General features: G+C 41.1%; 1 protein-coding gene and 1 pseudogene across 3 annotated transcripts in view; one reads left to right on the forward strand and one right to left on the reverse strand.

The window, feature by feature from the left end:
* Window positions 1-18,072, forward strand: part of Bphl (biphenyl hydrolase like) — a 32,642-nt gene that overhangs the window by 7,469 nt on the left and 7,101 nt on the right. For 2 of the 3 annotated variants that reach the window (XM_074082978.1, XM_020183387.2), the window contains exons 3-6: window positions 4,980-5,146; window positions 7,281-7,434; window positions 13,073-13,204; window positions 16,727-16,850. In XM_074082978.1, the coding sequence (XP_073939079.1) occupies window positions 4,980-5,146; window positions 7,281-7,434; window positions 13,073-13,204; window positions 16,727-16,850 (577 nt within the window). The remainder of the gene's footprint in view (window positions 1-4,979; window positions 5,147-7,280; window positions 7,435-13,072; window positions 13,205-16,726; window positions 16,851-18,072) is intronic. The other variant, XM_074082979.1, reaches the window with a different exon arrangement.
* Window positions 1,261-4,669, reverse strand: LOC109698926 (importin-5 pseudogene; annotated as a pseudogene).

Genomic DNA, 18,072 nt, shown 5'->3' on the forward strand with positions numbered 1-18,072 from the left:
TTGAGCAGTGCCTCCATACTCTGTAGATTTGTTTCTATAGGATTCCATAGATTCCATTAATTCTTTTTTTTTTTTAAAGAAAACTTTAATTTTAAATTCTGATCTATGCATAAAATCCATTTTTATATCACAGTTAAATTTAGTACAAACTATAAAAACGTTAACACTGAAGTTTCCAACAGAAATCTATTTAAGATCCCTAAGAAAACTAAAGAAACAACACCAAATCAGTTACTGCTATGAAGTTAATACATAAAGAAAGAACATTCACACATTTTACTGAAATTTTCAGTAAGTTTTAGCCATAATATTCATTGCAAAATTAAAAATTCAAACGTTGTGTGTGGCTCTACAGCAGTTACAATTTGCAATGAAAACACTAAGCCAATCTTTTTGATGTAACCAGAACAATCCTAGTTTAAAAAAACTACTGGCTGAATTTGCAAACCTTAAGGAGGATACCAATTGTGAAGGGAACAGAAGTATAATAACTTAGCTTAAATTAATGCGGAAGACAGTAAAATCTAGATGCTTAAGACTGGATTGCACGAGGAAAATATTAGGGGAAAAACATTCAGAGCCACAGATATTATTTTTAAAAAATATTAGATCATTCTTATATTAAAAACATTAAAATGAATCCAAGCCAGACAGTACTGAATTTTTACACAAGCCTCTTTTGTATTTCGACGCCATTTATTGAGGAGTCAATGAGACTACTGCCAGACATGCCAACAACACTTCACATTCAAGGGCTGGAAGCAGAAAAGCCTCCAAACTGAGTCACTGCATAAGCCTGTTGGGAAAAAGAACCAAAGTGACATCAAATATGACATCCTCATGCTTGTTCTTTTTTCAATCTTTGCACTTACTGGTTTGCTGGGCAGAAGGCTCCTTTTTATCCCACAAAAAGACTCACACTCCAATTTCTAAGTAGAATGAACACTAGGTGTATAGCAATTTGTTTTAACACACATCTATGCTGATTAACTGATCTTAAAGCTGTTTTTAAATGTCCTTATTTCTACTGAGAAAAATTTAATTTTATTTCCCCTTCCCGTCATGTGGGTGCATATACCAATAGAAAAATACTCTTCAGTGCTACCGTAGGGCTTACAGGAACTCCCTCAGTAGTCTGATAGAAATCCATTGCAATTCCACTCTGCACAAAGGGCTGCTCCTCCTGCTTGTGGCTCTCCAGAAGAATGGCCTACACACAACACTACGCTCTCTCTTGCTCAGAAACAAAACAAAGAAACCTAAACAAAAGGGTAAACGTTTATTTGGAGTTAGTTTTCTGGTGGGTGGTATTAAGGCCCTTCAAGCAGAGTTCAGGAGCTCTTGCGTGGCTGCCTGCTGCTCAGGACTGAGCTGTGCTATGCATTCAGTCCACAGTCCTCCAGAAGTCTGTACTTGGCGAACTACATTAGCCAGACGTTTGGCACAAGGATCTTCGTGTTTAATGGCCTCATGCATTTCTCCTTCTGCAATTATACTGAATATTTTGGGCAAATTGGAATTGTTTGGGCCAAGAACAATTGGGTGGTTACTTTCGATCAGGTCACACAGATAATTGAAAGTCTGAACAGCTTCTTCTTTATCTTCATGTAGTGGAAGCCAAGATAGCCAGTGTGGCAGGACTTCTTCAACGTTTACACAGTCAGGCTTAAACTTCATAATCTTCCCTACTGCTGAGATGCAGTTCTCTGTAGCATTGACATTTTCTTTGGTCTTAGAATCAGCAGACTGAATAACCCTTACAAGCAGTGGAAGGGCTTCTGTACAAAAAGGACGATAGTTATCTCCACCATACTGTGCCATGACGCCCAGGCCATATGCTGCTGCTTGTCTGACTTCTGGGCTGTTGTCACATACATACTGCAGCATAGGCCTTAAGAAATATTCTGCATACTTAAATGAGGCTGGACTACAGTGTTCTATGACATCATCAAAGATACACAATCCCCATTGCCTGTCTGGCCATGGTCTATGTGGACAAATTAGGTTGACAATTAATGGAAGCAGCTGCTCAAACCACGGTAACACCTTTTCCTTGTAACTACTGAATATTGAGTGTAAAATATCTGACGCTTTGGTCAGAATATAAACATCATTATCATCCTCATCTTGTAGTGACTCTTCAACCTGTTCATCATAGTCTTCATCTTGTCTTTTAACTTGCCGCAACTCTTGATTTTTAAAATGTTCTTCGAGTTTTGCTTTCAATATACCACCCAGTTCTTCAAAGTGTTCATTATTAAGGCATCCGTCTCCCATGACCTCAATGCACTTTGCGAAAGAATGCATGATTTTTGAGAGGACGTCTGAATCCGGCTTTGTGCCTGTGGCCTTGATTAGAGCATCACACATGAAATGCCACATCTGTGTGAGATATTCAGGACCCCGGACTCTTGCACACTCCAGAAGAAGAGGCATAGATTCTGCTGCTGCCACTCGAACACCATCATGGAAGTAAAATTTCAGTAAAGGGACCATCAGTTTGACAACCTGTTCAGTGTATTCCACAAAACCTTCCTTTAACTCCTTAGCATAGCAAACCAACATCTGGCAAGCAGTTGATTTTTCTTCCAGTCCTGCAGTTTTAATACCAAAGCTTTGCTGATCTCCAAGGTTCACAAATTCCCAGCCATCATCATCACTCATATTCTCCATGTCTTGGGTGTCTAAAAGGGCTACTTCAGGCTTGATTGAAGCAGTCTTCATCAAAGGGCCCATAACCACTGGAAGGTATTGCTGAAATTCTTTTCCAAGGATTTTGCACATTCTGGCCCATGCTGAGATCATGTAAGAGATCTGAGGATCATCATCTTCCTTATCATTGAAGTCTGTTTGCGTCTTCAACAACAGCTGCATCACATCTGATGCATCCTGCATGAACTTTTCCTTCCCAACAGCCAGACCAATAAGGCTGATGCATTCAATAGTTTTTCCTCTCAGAAGTCTGAGCTCTTTCTGAACTGCATTCTCAACAATGTGCTTCAGTGATGGCATAAATAAATCATAGTAGGGGACAAATTTTTCTTCTGCAGTATCTGCAACTGATGCAATGGACGTCACAACTTGCTCCAAAACTAACTTGGTGCCTTTCTGAATCAACTCTTGAAGTTTGAGCGCCATGATGGAGTGCAGGTGTTTCACCAAGTCATCTAAGTATGGAGTGAGCAGCAACTTGGGGCAGTCTTCAGTGAAGTTGATGAGAGCAGCAGCAGAATGCGCCTGCACCCGCTGGTTGCCCTGGTCTTCCATGGTCTGGAGCAGAGCTGCAATCACCTTCTCATGAAATTTCTTCTGGAAACCAGGTGCAAAGTCCGTGGCCATCTGCCCCACAGCATTGCAGGCTGCATACCTTACTCGGGGATGAGGATCCTGAAGGAAAAGCAAAACAAAATTCACTATTTCATTTAAAATTCCTTCCATCTGCTGGTGGCACCCTTCACCAATGGCAGATAAGGCCATCAATCCTGCATGCCGGTATTTCCAGTCAGGATTCTGAAGCATCTGCATAATGCGTTCCTTGATCATTGGTAGCACAAGCTTTCCACCAAGGCCACAAGCCATTCGGTCTAACGCACTCTCGCCAGCAACCGCATTGCTATCAAAGTCATCATCTTCTAGTTCATCAGCATTCGCCCAGTCCTCATCCTCTTCCAGATCAACCATCATTGCTAACATCTGAGGAATAGTTTGTGCAACAATATTAGTATGCTTCCTTAACATAGCAGCTGCAGTCTCAGAGAGAGTCACCATCACTTCAAGGGCAAGCTGGCGTTGCATATTGTTGAGGCTAGTGTCTCCACATAACTTTAGACTTAGCTGTAGAGTTGCTTCCAAATGAGGACGCAAATACTTTGGGACAGTATCTGCAATCTCAACAAGGGATTTTAGGACTGAGTCATCATTCTGATAGCATGAGTCATTTACAGCCTGCAAGAACCCAGGTAACAAGTCTGCAAAATGTTTGAACAGCGCAACATTGTGCTCATTTGCAAGTATGAATGCAGCTGTAGCTCTTGCAGATAATGTCCTGATCGATGGATGTTCCTGATCTTGCATACATTGAACTAACATCCGTTTGATGATGTCTAAATAGTGCTGCTGTTGGTTCCCAAAAATTCCAGGGAAATTCCAGAATATGTGAAGAGCAGCTTCCCGCAGTCCCATGTTTTGAGAGCTGACTGAATCAAAAAGGAACTTCAAGCCTTCAGGCCACTGGTTGTTGCCATCCTCATCTATTAAATTCCTGGCCAATTCAGCAGCAATATCACAAATTTTTTTCCTCATGCTAGATTGTGTTTCCATCTGAATAATCATTAGTAGTTCACTCTTGATGGCAGTCTGTACATCCGATGGCAGAGTTGGATAGACTTCATCAAATGCAGAGGACAAAAGACGTCTTAGGAGAACGGCAGCCATTTGTATAGCCTCCTCAGCAGTTGTTGTATTTCTGATGGCTTGTAAGAGGAATGTGATCTTTGACTGGCCTGGGATATTCTCATAGGTTTCCTCCGTCTGTTTCCGGACCACATTGTCGGGGCTGAGCAGGTTTCCCAGGAGCAGGTAGAACTGTTGCTGCTCCGCCGCGGCCGTCGCCATTGTGCTAGGCGTGAGAGAGAGAAGGAGGGAGGGGAAGCAGGAGCCGTGAGGCGTGCTGGCGGGCCGGCCCCATTAATTCTTAAAAGCTTAAAATACTGGACCAAATTAAGACTCAGGGCCCCTGTACTTCTCAAAATAGCCACTGGAGGGAGATCGGAGACAAGTCTGACTCCACTAGGAAAGGAAGTTGACCTCTGGATGAATGGATTCAACCATTCCAAGACTATTTTCCTGATTATGTTCTGATGGTTAACTTTCAGTAGAAACCAAAAGCTTTGAGATGGTTAGTGCTTTTGTTTCCACTCTGTGGAAAACAGTATATTTGGTACAATGAAAGCAGAGTCTAGCTAAGTGTCTGTTTTCAGGAAGTGGAGAGACTGATTTTGCACCCCAGCTTAAGAGCCTAAGTAAGACGCTCTTCACAGTAGTTGCCTGGGATCCTCGGGGATATGGGCATTCCAGACCCCCAGATCGAGACTTCCCAATGGACTTTTTTGAAAGAGATGCAAAAGATGCTGTTGACTTGATGAAGGTGAGTCCCAGAAAAGTGCTAAGGGGAGGGAGAGTGGCTGGGCCTGTATTTGTTTATTTTAATTTTGTCATTATTTCTCAATGCAAAGGCAATACCATACGATTCCTATAGAAAGGCCAAAGAGTTCAAATAGATCTAAAGAAGGAAGTACAAGCCAGACTCAGGCCTGTAATCCTAGCTACTCAGGAGGCAGAGATCAGGAGGATCAAGGTTCAAAGCCAGGTAGGGCAAATAGTCTGTGAGATCCTATCTGGAAAAAACCCACCACAAAAAAGGGCTGGTGGAGTGGCTCAAGGTATAGGCCCTGAGTTCAAGCCCCAGTGCTGCAAAAAAAAAAAAGGAAGTACATAAGTCTTACAGTCTAGCTATTAAGTGGAAAATTCTAGAAATAAAGTTTTTAGTCTTTTTTAAAATTTAAGTTTGTTTTTTAACTGATACATTGAAACATAAAAATTACACATTAATGGGATAATATGATATTTTGACACATGTATACAATGTGTAATGTTCAAGCTAAACATATTTACTCAAAATTTATCTTTTTTTTTTTTCTTTTTTGGTGGTAGTGGAGTTTGAACTCAGGGCTTCATGCTTGTGAGGCAGGTGCTCTACTGCTTGAGCCATACCTTCAGTTCTTTTTTTGTTTTTGTTTTTTTCTTTCCCATTATATTTTCCTTTCGTTCTGGTTATTTTGGAGATACCACTTTTTGCCCAGGTTTGCCTGGACTGTGATCCTCCCATTTTACTCCTCCCACTGTTGCTGAGATAACAGGTGCATGCCACAATGCCTGCCCTTTTTCTGCTGAGATGGGCGTTTCACAAATTTGCCCTGTGTTGGAATTGCAGTCCTCCTGATCTCAGCCTTCCAAGTATCTAGGATTACAGGCATGAGGCACCAAGGCCTGGCTCATTTATCATTTCTTCATAGTGAAAACTTTCATAATACTTTCATCTAGATTTTTGAAATGTAAGTTTATTGTTTGTTATCTACAGCCACCTTCTCTCATTTTGAGTAGTGTGATGAAATCTCACTCTTTGTCCCTCCATCCCATGTAGGATCTGAATTATCCTTTGTCCAGTGTATCTACTTTGTACTATATGTATATGCAGGGAAAAAATATAGTACACATGGGTTTTATTACTACCTATGTTGTCAGACATCCACTGAGGAACTTGGAATGTGCCCTTGTACATAAGAAGGGGATAATTCATTGTGTGGATGTACTGTGCCTCATTTACTTATCATCGATGTTACATAATTAAAGTTTTTTTAATCACAAATAGGAGTGTAGTGAACACTCTGTTGCTCATGGACATTTTAGCTCTCTTTTTTTGTGGATATTATGAACAATGCTGTCATTCTGGACATAGCTCCTAGTAAACATGAGCCAAAGTTTTGCATGAATTTAGGAGACAGTGTTCTGGGTTACAGAAGATACACATGTCCATTTTATAACTTAGTGCCACATCATTGTCCATAGTAGTTATGTCAGCATATATCCCATCAGCAAGTGCCTTGGACTAGTACTTGTTACTGCTTTAATCTTCTCAGTCATTTTATTTTACCTCTAGGCAGTTTCTCCCAGATGCTATGTCCGTTTTCACTGCCAAACACATTTTGAGAACCCTGGTTAATTCACCTGAGGTCTTACCCAGCCTCCCCATGCTGCCACTCTCCTCTGCCTTATCTCCAGCCATCTCTTCCCACATTTGCAGTCAGTGACTTCACCAGATGCCCTCCCTTATGTCTTCCTCCACAGAATCTCTCTCAAAGCCTTGTTCAGGCCTGCATGGGAACATGTATGCACACACACACACACACACACACAGACACACAGTGCTTGTCATTTCAAAGTATAGCTGATCCCCACTGATTCTGTTCCTTGTCATTTAATCCAACTAGAAGGAATAGTTCCCACGTAATTCAAAACAATGCTATGTACTGAAGTTTTTATGACTATTATTTTTATACCACAGCTAATTGAGGGAAAGCAGCATCGTCTCAAGTGGAAGACTCTAGGGTTTTTCTTTTATTACTAATTGATTCTCCAGACCCTGCACCTGTATTTATTTGGATCATTACTGACTTGGTTCCTTTAGCAGTGCAAGTAGTAATCTCTGCTGTGTATCCCAGGCACTGCAGTTTAAGCAGGTCTCTCTGCTGGGCTGGAGTGACGGTGGCATCACTGCTCTCATTGCTGCTGCAAAATACCCATCTTACATCAGCAAGATGGTGATTTGGGGAGCGAATGCCTATGTCACTGATGAAGATGACAGGATTTATCAGGGTAAGTTCTGCAAACCAGAGATGTATGATGACAATCCTTCTTCTTCCTCTTCTCATCTCTTACTGTGATAAGTGTTGACAAGTCATATCTCATCCACACAGTTCTTATCTCTCAGGTTGAAAGAATAATGAGTTCTCAAGAAAGTCATATAATTTAACCAGTCTGGAATTAGATGGCATTCTATTTCTAGAAGTGAAACTTGTACGATTCAGGAAAAGCAGTAGTTACCTTTACACCACTGATAGTGAACTTGAGGGAAGGAGGGAGCTATGTAAAGTGTTATTCATAATCTCATTTAAAATAATATAAAAGCTGGGTGTGGTGGCCTGCATCTGAAATCCTAGAACTCTGGAGGCTGAGGCAGGAGGATCATGAACTTGAGACCAGCCTGGGTTACATAGTGACACCCTCTCTCAAAGAATAATAACAATAAAGAAAAAGTAAATGTGAATGTAAATAGGAGCATTGAATTCAAATACAAAACATTGTATTTTGGTTAAAAGAATTTCTGTGCAACTTGCATTTTTAAGGTGTCCTTCAAGCTTCTCCTTGAGATCTTTAGAGGCACTAGAGCAGGAACCAGCAAACTGCAGCCTGTGGGTCAAATGCAGCCTTGCACAAATTGAAAAAGCCAGTTCTGTAAGCCATGGACACCAAGCTGGGGTGTCTACTCACTCCCCCTTTTCATTTCTTTTCCACTGCCAGCATTGCTGTGCAGAGCCTGCAGTGGTGCCCAGCCATGGAATTGCTCAGCCTCCAGCAAGCTACCCAAATTGAGATGGCCAGGCTCTCAGGAGAGAAGATTGCTCCAGGATCTGGGGCTACTAGAGCAAAAAGTGAAACTGACCTTAGTTGCTCTGCCACCTCCACTTGCCAGCCTGACCCACCAGGGGCCCCTTGAGGCTGGTAGCTTTGCATCCCAGGTGTGTTTCAACAGAACACAGATGGCCCATCTCAGGCAATTGGATCTAGGTGGATCAGGCATTTTCTTTCCTCATAGGTACAAGCATCTTTATCATGTGTGTTACTAGCCTCTTGGCCTGCAAAGCCAGAAAATTTTTTCTCTAGTCCTGTACAGAAAAGTTGGACTGGCTACCACAAACCTAGTCTTTTCCTGCTGTTTTGCAGTTCACATGACTTAGTGAGCTACTTGGTGATCATGTCTTGTTGAAGAATCTCAGTTCTTCATAGTCTTCCTATGTTTTAGAGAAATACTAAGTGCGATTTAGTTACCAATCCTTGTCTGTCCTCTTAATTGTTGTCATTGTCCTCTTTCCTTGCTTCACATCTCTTTTGTGCAGAGTAAGCCCTTCTACTTGTGTTGCTGTCCAGGCCATCCACTGCTTCTGGCCCAGAATGCCTTTACTTCTCCTGAACCAGTGACTCCCCTCTACTGGACCCTTTCTCTCAGACTGTGAAGGTGGGCATGGTTCCTCCTTCCAAATGTTGCCCCTCTTCCCTGTAGTTACTACATTACCATTCTGTCCTTTCCCTGGACTTACTGAAAGAAACTTCTGCTTTCTTTGCTTCACTCTACTGAATCAGTTTTTACTATAACTTCTTGTCAAAGATGGTGGATACTTTTAGAGTTTATAGTATTCTCTCATTTCCTTCTAAACATTTGCAGGGCTTGTAGTCATACCCTTTGTGTTAGTTTTCTTTTGCTGTGAAAAAATACCTGAGCAAATCAACTTAAAGGAAGATTGATTTTGGCTCATAGTTTCAGAGGTTTCAGCCCATGGTCAGCTGGCTCCATTGCTGAGTCTGGTGAGGCAGAACATCATGGCTATGGGAGTTTGTGGCACAGCCCAGCTGCTCACCTCATGGCAGACAGGAAGTAGAGAGACAAGAAGAGGCCAGGGAAGAGATACACTCTTCAAAGACACAATGGCCTACTTCTTCTAATCAAGCCGTGCCTCTTAATAGCTATGAATTAATCAATAGATTAACCCATTGAGGAGGTTAGGATTGTCATGAGGCATTCCAATGTATATATTAAACTTTATCATAGTAGGGATGTATAGAAAACAAAATATATATGTAGAGTTCAGTACTATCCATGGTTTCAGGCATTTGAAGACAAAGTTCATCTCTCTTCCAAGTTCACATTAGTGGTAACTAGTCCATAATGTTTACTGGATTCATTCACTAAATAATGATGAGTGAGCAAGTTTGCTTCATTACATTTCCAGTGTTTAGCACAGAGTCTGTGCTCAAAAAAAGAGAAATATATCAGTTTCTTTTGGAATCCAAATTCTGTTTTTGCATCAGTATACGGTTTGATTCAGATAGTTATTTTGGGAACTTAACTATGAAGCATAATTACTACATAATTTTTGGTGGTAATTATGGTTGGGGGCAAAATTATCTTCTTGAAATAAACCAGCAGAAGTAAATATATAAATACAAAGAATATTTTCAAGTGTGTGTTACATGCGAGGAGCTGTAGGTAGCACATTTCATGTATTAACTCTTTTACTCTTTACTCCAGATATTGGTGACACCCTAGTATCACCATAAAAAAAAAAATCATGTTGAACATTGGCTAACTTTTGTTTTTGGCAGTACTGGGGTTTGAACTAAGGACATTGTGCTTGTTAGGCAGGCGCTCTACCACTTGAGCCACTCCACCAGCTCCCAACTTGGTTCTTAGATGTCTGGGCCTACACATCAGAGAGAACTTCTTTTCCTAACTGTTCTTAGTTCCTGTATAATTTTGACAGGTGTGCTTCAGCCCATGTGGCATATGTGATTTGTGATGTGCATGGAGCCACCATGGAGCCCAGGACTGCTCACACTAACACCCTTGCTGTGTCCGTGTGCTTCCTCTCCGCTCACCCTCTACGCCACGGCGCCCTCCACATCCTCCTTATGCCTTTGTGAAAGCAGTTTTATCACATGTGTTTATATTTCTAAACAACCTACAGTTTGTTTTGAGCTTTGCGGAAATGCTTTCATGCTCTTTATTGTCTGTTCTGACTTGCCTTTTCCACTTTACATTCATCATACTTCTTGTAGCTGCAGTGCATTAGTTTTCATTGCTGTATTGTAGTTCAAAGACACTCCTAGACAAGTATGGCGGGTTTAACTGTGCATTCTTTTACTGCTGACAGCTGGTTTATCTCCAGTGTTGCTTTGAATAGTGAACATCCTCCTACTGCCTCCTTAGCACAAGAATAACAGTATCTCCAGAGTAGGACCCCACAGTGAAGTTGCTGACTGTCATGTGTGCAGACACCTCACGTGAATCTGAAGACAAACTGAACAGTGGGCATAACTGAGAAGATCTGTGGTTGCTCCTCTGCTGATGGTTGCATTTCCCCTCGAGCAGCGTTGCTGTGGAGTCACTCTCCTGCCTTTGCTCTGTGTTCAGAGCTCTCTTTCTTCCCTTCCATCAAGGCATCAGAATGCTTTTTTAAAAAAGATCCAGTTCTCCTGCAAGAGGGCCCTTCACAGATGGGCATGGTCTGCCTGATAGCCCAAGTAGAATTGTCTACAGGGAATTTCATTATCTCACGGGGAAAGAGGTGCTAGGGATTGAGCCTCACACATGCACGTGATTTACCACTGAGCTGCCCCGGCACCTCTATAGGGAATGTTTTTTTTACTGGCTTTCTTCACACCATCTTGCCAGCTTCTCTCTCTCTTCCCCTCTCCCAACATTCTGGGTTTTTTCTTGTTTGTTTTTTGCTTTTTTGGTGGTATTGAGGTTTGAAGTCAGGGCCTCACACTTGCTAGGCAGGCACTCTACCACTTGAGTCATGCTTTGATTATTTTTGAGATAGAGTCTCACATTTATGTCTCAGCTGGCCTGGACCATGAGCCTCCTGTTTATGCTCCCCATGTAGCTGGAATGACAGGTGGCTGTGTCACTGCACTCAGCTTTTTTTTTTTGAATTGTTTGAGATGAAGGTCTCAAAACTTTTTCCCAGGCTTGCTCAAAGCACAATCCTCCCAACCTCCAGCTCCTGAATAGCTAGGACAACTCTCTGTTTTTTATTTCAGGCTGATTCTCTATGTCCATTCAGTTATTTCTGTCCAAGAGTACACTCTGAGTGCCTGCCAGGCACTGAGCCCCATCCAGAGCTCTGTGTGGATTGTTGTTTGATGTGAGTTCATGTTGGTCAGTGTTGTCTTGTCTTTCAGGTGTGTCCTTTAGCACCCTATTGAGGACTCTCAATAAGCAATAGTTAATATGCTCAAGAGCACTGGAATCTTTATCACAGTGCTTAAAGAAGTATGGAAAAGATTGAGCTAAGTAATCACATTTTTGGGATGCTTTTTTGGGTTATAAAAGCCATTTTTAGACAAAACAAGTTTACAAAAGAAAAAAGATACAGAAAAAAGAATAACTTGCTTTGTATATCCCTAAAAGAAAAAAATAATAACCAACATGCTCAACAGTAAGGGGTTCTTATTCTTTTTTTTTTTAAATACAAAATACAAGCAAAGGATGAACATACTTAAATCTTAGGAGAAGACATATAGTCCTAGAAACCCTTCAATAAGAGCAAAGCAGGAGTTTGTTTTTCACTTTGTTTATGCAGATACATACGGAGACTGGGATATGTAAAAATTAAGTATCACAAAAGACTATCACACGAATTCTACCAATGCATGTTTTATCTATAAGTCACAACATGGTCAACAAAATTATGTTCACTTCAACCCCATTTCATTTAAATTAAAAAAAACCTTTTAAATAAAGCGGTTATATTCAAACTTACGGACCATTTTCAAGGTACTTTTTAGCTATCGTTTCTTTCCTACTAATGAATCATCTATAATATAGTTTGAAGTTAGTAGTTAGTTTAAACACCCTATTTCTTCAGTAGCAGAACTTCTAATAAATGATCTGCATATTTTTCTTAATGTACCAGAAGTCTGTACCTATATCTGTATCTGTGAGATTCTGCATTTGTGGATTCAAGAAGCCATGGTTGAAAATATTTGAAAAAATAATTATGCCTGAATATTTACTGAGTTTTTTTGTCATTATACCTTAAACAATTCAGTAATCTATTTATATGGCATTTAAATTATATTGGGTAAATATTTAGAGATTATTTAAAATATGTGGGAAGCTGTGTGTCAGTTTTCTGCAAATACTACATTTTATAGAAGGGACTTGAGTATCCAAGATTTTAGAATCAATGGGGGTTCCTGGATCCAGGTCCTTCTACACCAAGGGATAACTGTAATGCCACTGCTACTCAGATGACCCCCATGAGAGGAATATTTTCTTTTATCTTACACCTTTAACAGAAAGTATTCAGTGTAGGTCTGATTTCATCCTCTTACTGTTTTCTGTATGTCTGTTTTGTGGGAGACACCGGCCTATCCCCAGTGTATAGCAGGGCACAAAGCAAAAGCCCTTGTCCTGGGTGCACTTCAGGACAAGTGAGCCATGAATGTAGGAAACTCTGCAAAGCAGTAGTGAGTACTAAGGTCAGGGGGTGTCTGACTTGTGAGCAGATATCTGGAAGATGTGAGGAGTGAGCCTTGCAGGGACGGGGAGGCCTTCCAAGCAGATGGGACAGGGAGCATGAAGCTTAGAGGTGCCCTGTACCTGGGATATGTAAAGTTAGTACCTTATAATGAAACTAAACCCATTCTTGTCCACACTTCTGTTTTTCAGGTATCCGAGACGTTTCTAAATGGAGTGAGAAAGCAAGAAAGCCTCTAGAAACCCTGTATGGGTATGACTACTTTGCCAAAACCTGTGAAAAGTGGGTGGATGGCATAAAACAGTTTAAACACCTGCCAGATGGTAGGTGGCATGGACTATTTAATGGTTCCCTCGCCCTGATGTTGTAGCATCCGCAGTGATCAGTGAGCCCACTGTTGTCCTCACATACTGATGTGTGTTGCATGCAGCACGAGTGCTTTGTGTAGCAAACCTGCCTTCAACTTGAGGCTTGTATTAACATTTTTGAGCCTTTGATAGTAGTCTGTTCTTTCTTCCTTCAGGCCTTTCTGTGTGTGTGTGTGTGTGTGTGTGTGTGTGTGATGACAAAACTCTTCTTCAGAAGCCTGCGTTTCTACTTTGTAATTTAAGAATGGGTAACTAGAAAACAAATGAACTGCAATATAGACAGTACTTTTTCCCTTTTTACCATTTAGATGTGTCACCCCACTACTCATCTTCTCTCACTAGAACAAAGCAAGAGGAAGTCCCTGTCTGTTATGATCTTCAACCCCAGCAGAATTAGTGTGGAGAAGAGAGCATTGAATTCTTTCCCATCTTCAGAACCAAGTTATGTGACCTTAGCCATGAATACATATCTCCATTTCTCTCTTCTTTTTTCTTTTTCTTTTCTTTTTTTTTTTCAGTACTGGAGTTTGAACTCAGAGCCTCATGCTTGCTAAACAGGCACTCTACCATTTGAGCCACTCTGCTAGCCTATCTCTCTTTCTTTATCTGAAGAATCAGCAAGATTCTTAAGACTTGGGATGATTAAAGATACTTCTGAATTAAAGTCTGGTTTTATATAGCTCAGTGTCAGTTAGCTTTCTGGTAGTATCCTGGATAACAAGTACCCTGGATAACCGACTTAATAAGAGAAAAGGTTTATTTTGCTTCATAGTATTGGAGGTGCCAGTCCATGATTAGGGAGGTGCATTGCTTTCAGGCCAGTAGTGAGGCAATACATCATGTGAGGAGCACATAGTAAAACGACTTTCCTGATGGCAGAAGTGAAAGAGAGAAAGAGGAAGGGGCTGAGGTTCCATAGTCTCCTTCAAGAGCACACCCCCAGTAATCTGAAGACCTCTGTTAGACCCCATGTCTTAAAGGTTTCACTACCTCCCAAAAGAGCCACTCCAGTATACAGACCTTCAATACATGGACCTTTGGGGGACATTTAAGATCCAAACTGTAGCAAGCTATGTTTAGAATCTCTCAGTTTTCTTTCTTTTCTTTTTTTAATAATAACAGAAGGAATAGATGATTCACTCTTGGAGACATTCATTACAGAATGCTTGTGAGTGAAGGACTAATTTAATCTATCTGGTAGTCATTTCTAGCACACATCATCTGTCATATCAAAACTTTCACAATGAGCCCTTTTTTTTCTCTCTCTGCTTCCTCCAAATACCTGTCCCATCATGGCTGTCTGTAACTTTTTCCATAATCTTTAATAAACTCCATTACTTCCCTTACTAAAAACAAACAAAACTTTCACAACAAAAAGGACTTTAAGTTCAAAATAGTATATATATGCCTTACTGTGATCCTGTTCAAATGCAATTATTTGCCCATAGAAACAAGTTCTTGAAACCTGCTTGCCTCTACTCTAAAACAAAGTGATCTTTGAGACAGTTCTCTATTAAAGAATTTACACTGAAAAATGCAGACTTTTATACTTCACTGAAGAGGGCAACAAAGGGATAGGAAGACCGAAGACAAAATTAGTTTAATCAGCATTTCAAAACTATGTCATCAGCTGGTGGAGTGGCTCAAGAGGTAGAGTGCTTGCATAGTATGTGTGAGGCCCTGAGTTCAAGCCCCAGTGCTCCCTCCAAAAAAAAAAACAAAAAAAATTACGTCACAATGTAGACGATCTAGCCGTGTAGAAATCATCTCACAGCAAGACTGAACAATTTATCCCCCTCCCATGCTAATTAATTTGTCAGGAGTCCTTTTTCATAATTGTATACTGAAGTTCATATATACTTGGTTTAGCATAGGGATTAATTGCAGTTTTGGAATCAGGATGGTCTGGATTTGAAGTTTGGCTCTGCCATGTAGCTTGCTATCAGTGTTCTGCACTTCACTTTCTTGTCTGTGACCTGAACATGCTAATACCTACCTCATATAGTTGTGGAGGGCTTAAGTGGGTGATAGATGTGCAGTTGTGGTGTAGTGCCACGTAAAGTTTCATGAATGATTGCTGTTACAGTTATTACAGAAGCACTCCTTACAAATGATTGCTGGTACCAAGTGAGGTAAAATGTGTAAGTACTATAAGGGTTTATGCGGTGCTTTAAATAGTTCCTGGTGCACAGTGAGCATTCAGGAATGCTGGCTTTTGTAATCATCATTTAATTATACAACTGGTAGGTGCATGCTGTTCCAGGGACAGGAGACGGAAGCTTCAGAGACCTAGAGAAGTATTTCCCTGGTCAACGAGTCACTGCTTATTTGGTGGGGAACCACCACCAGCCTAAGAGGAGGACAGAGGCCTGGTGCCCAGTGGGCAGCCCTGCATGTCTGCCTCCCAGCTAGTGCTGCTACACCACTTTTCTTTTGATACAGGACAGAGATGGGAGGAGGGTGGAGGAAGGAGCCTGCCTCATGGATGCCCAGAACCCTTGTGGTGCTCTGTTTAGCCTTGAAACAACTGCTGGGAACTATGACTATTCCTGTTCGAGACTGAAGCTCTAGTGGTTAAGGAGCCACCAAGATTTCAGAGCCAGGAGCCTGGAACCTAGACTCTTATCAGTGCCTCAGAAGTGCTGTTCTCAGTGTCTCTCAGAGGTGTGTTAGTCAGGAGTGAAAAGGAGTGCTAGCAGTGAAAAGCAGCCATTGTGAGGACCATGTACCTTGAGGGTGGGCTGGGCTTCATGACCATTTGCGATGTGACCTCAGGGAAAAGCTTTCCAGTGTCAGGTGTCTTCCCAGTGGCTGATGGGCTGCCCCTGTGTGATATAAAGAGTTGTGGGGTTTTCTTTGTTTGATTTTCCTACCATTTTACATGAATTATGAATTTGAATCAAAGCTTTTGTTTACTAGTAGAGCTTAAAAATAAAAAAGAGCACAGATATGGAGATGAAAACCCCAAGAAGGTTGGGAGCTGGAAGGAACCCCAAACCCAAACCTGTTTTCACAGACAGGGAAATTGAGATCTAGAGAGGGGCATATTTTAGTGAGCTTTCCATCTCACTAAATTATCTAAGATAATTAAATTATAAGATAGAAGATTTATTTTGGCTCATAGTTCTGGAAGTTCCAGTCTATAATCAAGTGGTCCCATTGCTTGGTGTTACTGGTGGGAACAAGTGACTGAACAAAACTGCTTACAACATACAATGCAGAACAAAAGGGAAGAAGGCTGCCATCCCACAATCCCCTTGAAGGGCATGCCCTGTGACCTAAGGACTTCCCACAAGACCCCCTCTTAAAGGTTCTACTACTTCCTAATGGCACCTCTCTGAGAACCAAGCCTTTAACTCATGGCAGTTGGGACACATTACAGATCCAAACTATCAGTGTAACCCTGTGAGCTCTGTTTCTTTGTCACCCTGTGGAAGGGTTATGCTAAGGTAGATTTCCGTGCTGTTTGTCTTTTAGGTAACATCTGTCGGCACTTGCTGCCCCTGATTCAGTGCCCCACCCTAATTGTACACGGAGAGAAGGATCCTCTAGTCCCGCGTTTTCATGCTGACTTCATACACAAGCATGTGAAAGATTCACGGTAAATCCAGTCACCTCAGCACCCCTGTCCCCAAAGCTTTGGAATGAATGAGAGAAGCCACATGAGGGAAAAGAAGTAGAAGTGGGGATTCTAGGGTGCATACCCCCATTGGGCCAATTGTATCACTGTGTTTAGGGTACTGTAGTAACATGGAGGACAGGAACCCTGATCTGTGGGAAACCAGTGGCTAGAAGGCAAGGGCTACTCTGATAAATGTCTTACTATTATGAAGGACAAATGCATAATGGGTACTAAGGTCTATAACATGATGACAGTTTAGATTTGTACCAGCCGTTATTAACTGAAGCAATTTCATGTAATTTGGGAATTTTTAGTTTTTTTTTTTTGGTTTTTACCTGCCCAGCCCAAAAACAAAAAAACAAAAAATATAAAATCAGGACAGGAAAACAAATTTTCCATTGCTTGCCACCCACTTAAATACTAGCATCATTTGCATTTTTGTGCATGGATATACTCATCTTCTACATTCAACTCTAAATCATTTTAGTTCTTCTCACTTAAAATTAAGCTGTAAATTTTTCATGTTGTTTCAGCCTAAAATGTGTACACACCAAAGTAGTACCCAGCCGTAGGGATGGCTCACTAGATTAAATGGTAGGTTCATCTCACTAGCTCTTTTTATCCTTATTTCTGCCAGCCATCCTTGGACATCAGAAAACCTTATATGATATGTCAGCAGAACTTCTGTTATTCATTCAATCTCATCAGTTTTTGTATGAAATAGAAATTTATGTTTTAAATACTTTGGAGCCAACTTTTCTAGTACTTTTTATCAGGATAGAAATTCAGAATTGAATAAGCTCCTTTTTCCTTCACATGCCACGGATGCATATCCTGGAGATGAGAATGAGGTATTATGGGGAGATCAGTGGCCTGATTTTTATTATTAAACAAATATATTAGAAAATGAACATCCAAATAAGCCTTGACCCTTCAGAGACTGCATGTTAATTCCCAACATCTCTAAATTACTCAGAAGTCTTTGGAATTCTATGGAATTCTTTTGAAATTGGACTTCTTAGCAATTTAAGAAAATCCTCCCTCCCTCCTTCACCCCTTGTGCCTGTTCCTGGTGCCTGTTGAGGGCCAGGACTGCTCAGCACCCTTCTTTGTAGTCCCTATCCTTAAAGCTGTGCTATGTAGCAGGGAAGGCAGCTCCCAGACAGTTCTACTGCCTCCCAATGATTCTTTTCCACAGTAC

This window comes from Castor canadensis, chromosome 8, assembly GCF_047511655.1.
Source record: "Castor canadensis chromosome 8, mCasCan1.hap1v2, whole genome shotgun sequence".
In the NCBI taxonomy this organism is placed as follows: Eukaryota; Metazoa; Chordata; class Mammalia; order Rodentia; family Castoridae; genus Castor; species Castor canadensis.